Raw genomic sequence first — 12,072 nt, forward strand, 5'->3', positions numbered from 1 at the left:
AGAATATTTCTCAAGTGTATGGGACCCATCCCAGACAGGACTAACGGGATATTAAACATATACAGATAAGGGCAGCACAAATAGTCACAGGTTTGTTTAATCTGTGGGAGAGTATCACATAGCTGCTGAAGGAACTCAACTGGAAGACTCTTGAAGATAGATATAAACAATTCTGAGAAAGTCTATTAACAAAGTTTCAAGAACCAGCTTTAAATGACTACTCTAGGAATATACTAATACTCCCTATGTATCGCTCACAAAGGGATCATGAAGATAAGATTCGAATAATTACTGCATGCACAGAGGCATACGGGCCATCATTCTTCCTGCACTCCATACATGAATGGAACAGGAAGAAACCCTAATAACTGGTACAGTGGGATGTACCCTCCGCCATGCACATCATGGTCATTTGTAGAGTATAGATGTAGATGCAGATATAGGCCAGTGTAACAACGATCATAATTCATCTGACCAGCAGAAACATTTCAACTGATCCGCATTCCAATCTCAATGGTCTCGTGTCTGCTGGAGTTGCAATTGATCATGTCATTAGGTCAACTTAGGGACAACTAAGGGGTGACAGCTACAGAGTCCCACATTCAACACAGTGCTCTGTAACACTTGAGCCTGCACCACCATTGTACTCTGTCATCAAATCTGACACACTTTGCCACTTACCTCTACATTCTGTGATGAGGCACCAATCTCCAACACTTTCTCATCTATCCATGGTTTGACCATTCTTCAACCAGTTTCCACACATCCCCAAAACAACCAAACAACTTCACCATTTCTAAAGTGCTCATTCCTAGGGACTGGGCCATGACAATCTGGTCTTCGTCAAAGTCACTTATATCAATGGATTTTCCTATTTGTGGCCTTTATCATCACAAGAATGATGGCTGATTTGTGTCTACTCCACTTACATAGTTTCCTTATTGTGTTTTGTGCCCACAGTGCTACCAGGCAACATTTAGTCTTACTATGAGCAGCGATCATTATGTTTAGGCTCGTCAGTGCACACTCCATATGTCATGCATAGAGGAAATCAATTTGATTCACTTTCTCTAGACTTCTGGAGGGTATCTGATTCAGTACCGTTGGGATAGCTTACTAGGTTTGCATCTGGATCAAAAATTGCCTAACAGGCAGGATGTAGCCCACTATTCTGAATAGAGAGTTGTGTACAGACACTAAAGTAGTATCTAATGTACCCCAGGAAGGTGTAATAGATTCATTACTGAAACTTCCTGGGAGATTAAAACTGTGTGCCGGACCGAGACTCGAATTCGGGACCTTTGCCTTTCGCGGACAAGTGCTCTACTAACTGAGCTACCCAGTCACAACTCACGCCACGTCCTCACAGCTTTACTTCTGCCAGTATCTCATTTCCTACCTTCCAAACTTTACAGAAGCTCTCCTGCGAACCTTGCAGAGCTAGCACTCCTGAAAGAAAGGATATTGCGAGACATGGCTTAGCCACAGCCTCGGGGATGTTTCCAGAATGAGATTTTCACTCTGCAGTGGTGAGTGTGCTGATATGAAACTTCCTGGCAGATTAAAACTGTGTGCCAGACCGATACTCAAATTGGGGTCCTTTGCCTTTCGCAGGCAAAGGTCCCGAATTCGAGTCTCGGTCCAGCACACAGTTTTAATCTGCCAGGAAGTTTCATATCATCGCACACTCTGCTGCAGAGTAAAAATCTCATTCTAGGGTCATTACTGTTAAGGTTATGCATCAATGTTTTAGCAGGTAGTGTGCGCAGCTAACTCAGGCTCTTTGGAGGTGATGGGGTTATCTATGAGGAAATACTTTAGTATCAAAATTATAGTAATTTCCCGTTAGATCACCACAAAATATGACCCTGGTACAAAGACTGACAGCTACCTTATGCAGAGAAATGCAGAGATGTGCACTACACAAACTGTAAAATTGTGGTATTCTTTGGTAGAAGGGCTATGAATCCCTACTAGATTCAGTTGTGTCGAACATACCAAATATTGAATGTACATTAATTTATGATAGCATATGTTACAAAATATATTCCTATTGACTAATGTAGAACCTTTTGAAAAATCTGTTATGATAAGACAGGTGAAAATGCTAGGTTTTTCATCAAATTCAACACACACTTTTCATCCCAGTGTCCTTCTCATGGCCAAAGGAGTTGAATGTTGGGTGACTGAATACTGATCAGACTGCTAAATAGCAAAAACACATTTTATTGACTTCCCACTGTGATACACAGTTAATATTGGAGATGCAGCATCTGTGCTTGTTTTACGAACCACCTGGACATTCGCATTTGGTGTCTTACAAAGTCACTAATAATCTAAACAAGTACAGCCGGGTAGAAATTTTAACTATTCAATCTCATAACTGTTGTGTTGACACTCTTGGAGGGGTAGATCGTGCACTTCTACACGGCATTACAGTTCAACATAATACATAATCACTATGCATTTGTACACAGTTGCACCATCATTGAACGCAGTCTGGAAATATTCAGGGTTGTGCTACTTCACCCAAGATTGTAAAGTGATTTTAACCTCATCCATGAAGAAAGCATATGGGGACTGTAATGTACGTGAGCAATGTGCACCATGGGATGAAGAAATCTGGTAATGCAGAAACGTCTATCACAGATGAACTGCACAGTGGCTGGCACAGATGCCAAGTGAGGACATGCTGATGAAGTGATTCAAAGAGACAGATGTGTTAAGCATTTGTAATCAACAATGAAACCTGGATTTTTAAAATAATGGGTCAAGAAACAAAACCATGAATTTTCCCAAACTGGTTTTGATGCTTTGTTCAGCAAAGGCACAAATGTGTAGAAATGCATGGTGAGTATGTTGAATGGTAGTTTGTTTAGAGGATAGTTCAGCATATGACCTGTATTAATTCCACTGTTATATATTCACTATTATTTTTTTTTACACGAAACTATTACTTTTTGATCCAGCCTCATATAATTGTTTTCAGTAGGTCTATGGTTACACTGAAGGGTAAGCTTACTAGTAAGGCCTGTGAAATAAATTTACATGACTATTTTCATTCGTTGTTGAAGAAGGCCCCGGCTGTTCTCAGCAGGACATTAACTCATTCGAGATGAAAAGACAAGACAGAAAACGTCCATGTTTTGATGACTATTGGAGTAAAGTACCTGGTCTTCCTTGGTGTCCTTAACCATAGAATCTAAGTATTATTTAGTCATTGTTGCCTCTTCTGGGAGAACAATAAACAACACGACAGTGAAAGTCTATTTGTGAGCAAAATACAAAACCATGTTGACAACCATTCATGATTTATAAGTGTCCATTCTCATATTCATCTGGATTGTTTTGGATGCCAAATAAAGATGCATAGACTTACCACATTACAAGAATCTTTGTGCTATTGTTTACAAGGCCTGTGTGAGTAAAGTATCACGTACTGCTGTAGTTGCTAAAAATAAATTATTATGTTAAATGTAATCAGTTTATCATCATATAGTGTTAGAGCTCTGGTATTTCATAAATAATTTCATAATCCTTGCATAATCTATTCCTTCTTGCTTTTTAGGAGACGAATCATGTTGTACTGCTGGTGGGCTATGGTGTAGATGATGAGACTAATGAGAAGTATTGGATAGTGAAGAACAGCTGGGGAGAGGAATGGGGTGAAAATGGATACTTCAGAATCATTCGTGGTGTCAATGAGGTCGGCATTGAAAGTCTGCCTTTTGAAGCCACGCCCATCCCTTGAGCTACTAGTGCCAAATTTGTCACTAAAAGCATTTACTAGCAAAAGATTGAGCCTGTAAGTTGTGATTCACACTGTTTTATATTTATGCAGCAAATGGTCTTTTCAATAACAATGTGTTCATCTGAAAATGTGATAAGCATTCGATTGCAAATGTAAGAGTTTTACACATTCACTTTAATTTCAAAACGGATGTTTTCAGTGTACTGTGGTCTTTTGTAGCTTCAAACAGAGTTTTGCTAATTGATGATACAAAAGTTCAGAAACATTAAACATATGTTTGCTGCTTGAACATAAAAATGTAAAAAAAAACACCAATAATTAGACAAATAAAGGAGAACATGCCAAAGTGTTTAACAGATGCAAAATGTAAAATTTAGAGAGTTCAAGTGGTATGAGAAAATAAAGAATTGATTACAAAAAGCGGAGATTATTTGTAGTGTGAATTCCTCTTTGTCATGTAAATAAGATGTGCAACAGACTTTTAAATTGTTCAGTTTCTGAAACTAGTTAAGAGTGTGGTGTGCATGCATGCACGTGTGTGTGTGTGTGTGTGTGTGTGTGTGTGTGTGTGTGTGTGTGTCTGTGCGCGTGTGTGTGTGACAGAAAATCTTATTTATTTATTGGACTTAATCATAAACTTTTTACTGTGACTCAGTACCATACCTGAAGCATGCCAAAGTAGAAAACAGCACAGCTTTCATGACTACAGATGAGCATTAAAAGCCCATGTTTCCTTTTAGATTGATGTAATAAATGCAGAGATATATTGTTTTACTCATCTTCAGTCTTGTTAAATAACTGAAATATGGGGTGATAGTGTTTCTGCTAAGTGTTGCATGTTTTTATAAAATTCTCTCTGTGTTCAAGCAGTGTGAGATTTGAGTAATAACATGAGGTTTTAGAAGTGAGCACCATTTTCACAGACAAAGCCATGTCTCACACTAGCAGGTGAGACATGTAGAAACCTGTCAGTAGGAACTTGACAAACATTTCATGTTGTCTGCTCTACCTCCTAACACAAATTCATTTGAAACTGAACAGTATTTAACTCCAACTCCATCTCTAGGAATTCATTTACTGAAAACAAAAACCACAGGCTTTGATTCTATAACCCCAACACACACACACACACACACACACACACACAGAGAGAGAGAGAGAGAGAGAGAGAGAGAGAGAGAGAGAGAGAGAAATATCCAGGCATATGGCCTTTGCCTAATATTCTGTGTCTTACTATGTGTCATAAACTTAGTAACATATTTTTAAGAAATCAACTTTCTCTTTTATGTTAGGATCAACAAATCAAAAAGAATAAATAATTGTTTTGTACACTTAATCACACAACATGATCAGTGTACACAATTCCCTGAAGTGCACTATAGTAGGAAGTATTGTGCTCAGCGAGTTTTCTCTCTTGTGCCTTGAAATCTTTTGGATAATCATGAAATGGAATCTTTTGATGCAATGAGAAACCCTTATTTCCTTCACTCATGACACTGTTTTGTGCCAGCTGTACTAAAATCTACATCCAAATTTCTAAGTACAGCATTTATAGTTTCACTTACTACAGTATAAATATGTTTCATAGTAATACTTTGTCAAACCTGTATAAGGATAAACCTCCCTGCAGCAGTCAGCTTCAGAGTACGTCTTCTATGTAAATCAGAGAAAAGACTAAAATGAATAGGAAGGTAGTTTAAAATTTTATGAGATGTCATTTTATTTACTTTTTTAATATGTGTTGTTTTGTTTAATGTCTGAAAGGTTTAGCAAATGATTCATTAAGCTGTATAAAATGCTCAAAATGCCTTAACTTTTGCAAAATCAGAAAGATCATATCTGATAAAAATCCCATCATCCACACCACACCTGCCAAAATAAAACAAATTTTATCATGTGTTAATGTTTCCCTCACAAAGAAATTTTAAAAAATCTCATCTCTGAAATTCAGGCCAGGTTACCTCCATCAAATACCTGGAGTCCTGAGTTCAACTCTTGATCCAGCACATAGTTTTAAGCTTGCAAGAAGTTTCTTATGTAAAACTGAATGGAAAGGTGGCTGTTTGTTCCAACAAAAATGGAATAGTTGCTGTGTCCTGCTACCTGGGCATGTGAATGTGAGTGCAGCAAGTGTGGTGTCACCGCACATGTGCAACTGAATCGGCTGCCAACTGTATCAGCATGGGCCACCCGCTGGAGTCCTCCTGTGAGAGTAGGATGCAGCACGGCACGGTCTCCGCAGCACCATCTGCTGGTGACTTGCACTTATGTATGCACAGAGTAGCGCTGACTGACCTCTCTCTGTGTTATTCTAATTTGTATCTCTCATGTCAGTGTGCCGTGTCTTGTGAAGTCCCAAGAGGATATTTTTGTCATGGTTCAGAGATTATGAATAAAGCCATATTTGTGTGACTTGGATTGGTTTTGTGTATTGCTTGATTACTACACGACTGGTGACGAGTTTGGAATGGTTTCTGCATGTGCGATCTTTAAGTGTGGGTTCATCGGGTTTATTCATCATGGATGCTGTGCTACCAGCATATTTTGACTGTGACCACTTTGTCGACTTCCATTCCACTGGTCCATCTACTCACTTTTCCTCTGTATGATGATTCACCCAAGGATTGGATAGTTTATAGAAAAAGACTCGGACAGCATTTTTTGGCTTTCAGTGTGACAAACACGAATTTGAGCAAAGCTTTCTTCCTCTTGTGGATTCCACCTAAGATGTATCAATTACTGTGTCAGGTTGCCCCTTTTCAGTAACCAGCTGCTCTTACTTTTGATCAAATGTACAGTTTATTGTCCAGCTACCACTGCAAATGAACACGTCATAGTGGCACGAGTTGAATCCCACCAATATCGCAAGAAACCAAACCTGTCACACAGGCCTGAGCAGCTGAACTTCATGATCTTAGCTGTAAGTCTCAGTTAATTACTGAGGCTCATAATGACTTATGCAGACTCTATGGTGTGTGGTGGAATTATCTGTTTAACTATGGACAAGGTTGGTTGGTTGGTTTGTGGGGGTAAAGGGACCAGACTGCGATGGTCATCGGTCCCTATGGACAAGGAAATGCACCAGAAGGCTCTACTCTATGAAACCACTGAAACCATCACCCCCCCCCCCCCCTTCCCCACTAGCTGAAGTTTTGCAAATAGCACACTCTTTTGTGGTTTCTTGCGCAGCAGGTGACCAAACTGAAGCATGGAAGATGTGCCCACTAGGATGTCGGACAGCTCACACAAGGAAGCATCAGTAGCAGCGGTAAACATGTGGGCCCATCACCAAGCTGACCAAGGCCAGCCTTAACAGCCGCAACCACCGCAGCACCAGCATCAGTGTTCTCTGTTTCAATCTTGTCCTTTCTGGTTTGTCCAGCAAAAATATTCAGAGTGCCCTAAGCACTGAACCACCTGCAGTGCTTGCCAGAAGCAAGGCCACATCGCCGCCATATGTTGTTCACTGCAGGTTGCTCAGGATATAGACATGGTTGTAAACTGCATCACTCCAATGATAGTGACTTCTTCCAAGCTCTTTATTGAGTTAAGTGTTTATTGCCAAGTGTTTTGGCTACAGTTTGACACAGGTGCTGCAGTGACATCGCTGATTTCTCAAACCTATGTTAGTTTAGGTTAGCTGTCGTTGATAGCTGTCACATGGAAGCTGGTCAGTTATAACAATTAGCTGTTGGAACAATTTATGGCATCTGCCTCTTACAAGTCATAGGTTTCTTCCATTACATTTTTAGTGGTAGCTGATATCAGTGTTGAGAATTTGTTCGGGACGGATGCAGTTCAGGCATTTGGAGTTACTACCACCAACGCAGTTCACTTTTTGTCTGATCAGGTACCATATTCTCAATTGGGAACACCATGTGGGAAGTTTTCAGACTTGTTTTGGAAGATATAGGATGTGCTACAAATATTTCTGCTCCTGTTTCTTTGAAATCCACAGCTCAAACTCATTATTGTCACTTGCATCCTATTCCTCTTGCCCCAAAAGATCAAGTGAAAGCAGAATTTGACAGATTTCGGTCCCTAGGAGTGGTACAACCTGTTGTGGCTAGTGAATGGTCATTTCCGCTGATTGTAGTTCAGAAGCTAAGGGGGAAACTTTGCTTTTGTGGAGACTTCAGTACTGCTGTCAATGCACAGTCAGTTGAGGATACATATCATTTCCCACACCAGGAACAACTATTGGCGGAAATATTAGGTGGCCAGCACTGTTGCAAATTGATTTGATACACATTTTGTTCTCTATCAATATTTGCATCTCCCTTGATTTTTAGAGCAATTGACTGCTTGTCCTCGGTTGGACTAATTATCTGGATGATATTGTTGTCATGAGCTCCTTCGTGGCCAGTCACTTGAAAAATTTGTGCACTTTGTTTCCTGTCTTACAATCCACGGGCTTACAGCATAACCTCATGAAATCACAGTTTCTTTTTTTTTTTTTTTTTTTTTTAACCTTCTACTGTTTATTTGAGGATTGAGGTCTCATGAGATGATGTTCACTCTCTGCCAGGGCATATCTGCACTGTTTCATCTATGCCTTGCCCCTTGTCCATGAAGTAGCTTCAGGCCTTCCTAGGGAAGATAGCCTACTACCGTAAACTCCTGTCAGGGGATGGCCACATTGGCCCACCCATTCCATGCCTTGTTAGGCAATAATGAACCTTTCTGATGGAGCCCAGATTGCGAACATGCTTTTCAAATGTTGAAATCCAAACTCCTCTCGGCCCCGTATTTAGCTACGTTCTCTACGGACCAGCGTATGGTTTTGGTGGCTGACTCCTCACAGTATGGGCTTGGCATGGTCCTAGCACACCAATATGCTGGCAGGTCTGAATGACTGTTTGCTTTCGCCTCTAAATCTCTCAATCTGGCCCATCAGCATTACTCTAGGTGGAAAAAGAGGCTCTTGTCATCTATTCTCTCAGGAAATTTCATAATTTTTTTTTTTTTTATGTCTCCAAGTTTCACCTTATTACTGACCATAAACCCTTTGTTCCATGCTTAACTTCCTTGCCTAAAAACGCGGCACACTGCCTATAATGCTGGATGCAGTTCTTGTCTTGCTACAATTAAGAAATCCATTTTTGACCTGTGTCTAAACATGCCAATGCAGAGGTAGTGTCCCTCATTCCTATGGGTCCTGATCTCTTCTCTGATCATGAATAATTGCTTTGCTTCCATCTTGATACTGAAACACAGGCCACTGTCAAGGGTTTCTCATTTACGAGCTCAAGCATAGCAGCTGCTGCTGTCAACCCAGTTCTCCACCAGGCGGTTCGGTTTGTTCAACAGGTCTGACCCAATAAACCACTGTATGGCCTCTCTGTTTTTGACAGTGTTTTGCTGTTGTCCACCGAAGACTTCTTTTCCAGAGAAGTCATTCCTGCCACATTACAGTGTGAGGTTCTACACCTTCTCCATCAGGGCCATTGGGGAGTTTCACGCACTAAACTGTTAGCTAGGAGACATGTTTTTCGGCCAGGCATTGATGTCAGAACTGTCCATTCTGTTGCGGCTTGTGAGCAGCATGCCCAAGAACAGGGAGGTCCCAGGGTGTCCACATCCCGCTGGCCTGTTCCCAGCCATCCATGGGAACACAGTCATGTAGACTTTGCAGGTCTGTTCCTGAATTCCTATTGGCTCTTGGCTGTGGGTGCATTTTCCCAGTTTCTTTACATTCTCCTGTGTGTGCTGACATCAGCTGAGGTCACAATTTTCATGCTTTTGAGGATTTTTTTTTTCCTTTTTGAGGAGTTGCCTTGTACCATTTAATTGATATGCCCCTTCAATCAAATGGTGAGGAGGAACAACTAGTGTGTACATTCAAGTCCCAAATGAAAAAGTTTGTTGTGAATTCTCTGCTGGATGACGCCCTTCTCCATTTTCTGAGCATGAGCACCTAACGCTACACGCCTATGAGGGACTGGAGCCCGGCTGAGTTGCTTCATAGCCAGCAGCCACACACGTTCTTCCACCTTCTGCGGCCCATGCCACACCTGGCATTGGCAGATTTGTCTGGCAACTTTGTGCCAGGATCACCAGTGTCGGTTCGTGGATTTGACCACTTGCCCAAGTGGATACCAGGGACTTTTGTCTCCCACCGGGGATTTCATCTCTGTGATGTTTGTATGGCCGGTGGACTGGTGGCTCACCACTTTGATTGGGTGGGCCCCCAGTCACTGCCGGAAGCTACCAGTTCATGGGCGCAGCCCACCCCACTGCCCTCCGCCTCGAGCCCATTGTTGCCTACCTTGGAGGCATCCACATCCAATTGGCACCTCCTCCAAGGGTGGTGACCTAGGTTTCCAGCTTCCTAGCACCATGCACTGGTCCATCTCTGGCCTCTGGTCCACTGCCGCAGCCTGCTGTTTCAGCTGGGCCACCTCCACCAGCTGCCTAACCATCTTCGTCACACCCATCGCCACTGGTGGATCCAGACCAATCTCCTCCACACTGGGACCTGCCTGCTGATGTTGAGGTGATGGCACCCTCCTCTTCAGTACTGTCATTGGTCACTGTGCAGGCCCACGGCAAGCCCACATCCTTGCACGTTCTAGCCCTATACTTTGGTGCCCACTCAGGACATCATCCCACCCCCCACCATCAGCACCAGTTCCACCACTATGGAATCGATGGATGTCTTTCTCATAGGGCCACCAGCACCTCCTCCACTGCCTGGGCACCCACTTCACATGAGGGAGAGATGTGCTGTATCCTGCTATTATGCTGTGTATGAGTATGAGTGTCACAGCACATGTGAGCTTCAATCGGCTGCTAATTGTATCAACACTTCTGGCCACCTGTGGGAGGCGTGCACATGGCACAGTGCCCACCAAGCCGTCTAATAGCAACTCACACATAATTATATACCGGGTGATCAAAAAGACAGTATAAATTTGAAAACTGAATAAATCACAGCATAATGTAGATAGAGGGGTACAAATTGACACACATGCTTGGAATGACATGGGGTTTTATTACAACGAAACAAATACAAAAGTTCAAAAAATGTCTGACAGATCTGATCAGAGTAGCAATAATTAGCATAACAAAGTAAGACAAAGCAAAAATGATGTTCTTTACAGGAAATGCTCAATATGTCTACCATCATTCCTCAACAATAGTTGTAGTCGAGCAATAATGTTGTGAACAGCACTGTAAATCATGTCTGGAGTTATGGTGAGGCATTGGCATCAGATGTTGTCTTTCAGCATCCCTAGGATGTCGGTCAATCACGATACACTTGCGACTTCAGGTAACCCCAAAGCCAATAATCACACGAACTGAGGTCTGGGGACCTGGGAGGCCAAGCATGACGAAAGTGGCGGCTGAGCACACGATCATCACCAAACGATGCGTGCAAGAGATCTTTCACGCATCTAGTAATATGGGGTGGAGTGCCATTCTGCATAAACATCATACGTTCCAGCAGGTGTTTATCAGCCAGGCTGGGGATGATGTGATTCTGTAACATATCGGCGTACCTCTCACCCATCACGGTAGCAGTTACAAAACCACACATTTCCTCGAAGAAAAAAGGCCCGATAACGGTAGTTATGGTAAATCCAACCATACCGTGACTTTCTTGTCGTGCAATGGAGTTTCCACGACAGTTCTAGGATTTTCGGTAGCCCAAATTCTGCAGTTGTGGGCATTGACAGACCCTCGGAGCATTAAATGAGCTTCGTCGGTCCATAAGACGTTACTCAACCAATCGTCATCTTCCGCCATATTTTGAAACACCCACACCGCAAATGCCCTCCGCTTCACTAAATCGCCAGGTAACAGTTCGTGATGCCAATGGATTTTGTACAGATAGCATTGGAGGGTACGCCTCGGTGCCAACCAAACAGTAGTGTATGGAATGCCGGTGCGACTGCACGAGCGCTGACTTTTCCATGCATAGTTGAACCCACTACAGTCTCCATTTCTTCCTGAACTGTCTCAGCAGCATTACGCCTTGTGCTCGGTCGGCCACTACGGGGTCTATCGTCTAAACAACCCATGGCTTCGAACTTCGAAATCATTCTCGCAACAGCTGCACTTGTCAACGGACCTTTACCCGTTCGAATCCCCTTCCTATGGCGATAGGATCATAACGCTGAACTAGCACATTCCCCATTCTGATAATACAGCTTCACTAAAAGTGCCTTTTCAGGTAACGTCAACATGCTGTGACTGCTGGTGCATCTGATTCTCTCTCTCATTACAGCTCCTTTTATACACGACTGTCATGCGCAGTCACTGACGTTTTGCTGTCCTGCAGCATCTGTCGGACATTCTGTGAACTTTTTTTTTTTGTT

At 42.4% G+C, this 12,072-nt stretch overlaps 1 protein-coding gene across 1 annotated transcript in view; it reads left to right on the top strand.

The window, feature by feature from the left end:
* Window positions 1–4,137, top strand: part of LOC126161864 (dipeptidyl peptidase 1-like) — an 84,399-nt gene extending 80,262 nt beyond the window's left edge. The window contains exon 10 of the mRNA XM_049917984.1: window positions 3,569–4,137. Within this exon, the coding sequence (XP_049773941.1) occupies window positions 3,569–3,751 (183 nt within the window). The 3' untranslated portion in view covers window positions 3,752–4,137. The remainder of the gene's footprint in view (window positions 1–3,568) is intronic.
* The last annotated feature ends 7,935 nt before the right edge of the window (window positions 4,138–12,072 follow it).

Source organism: Schistocerca cancellata, chromosome 1 (assembly GCF_023864275.1).
Source record: "Schistocerca cancellata isolate TAMUIC-IGC-003103 chromosome 1, iqSchCanc2.1, whole genome shotgun sequence".
NCBI lineage: Eukaryota > Metazoa > Arthropoda > Insecta > Orthoptera > Acrididae > Schistocerca > Schistocerca cancellata.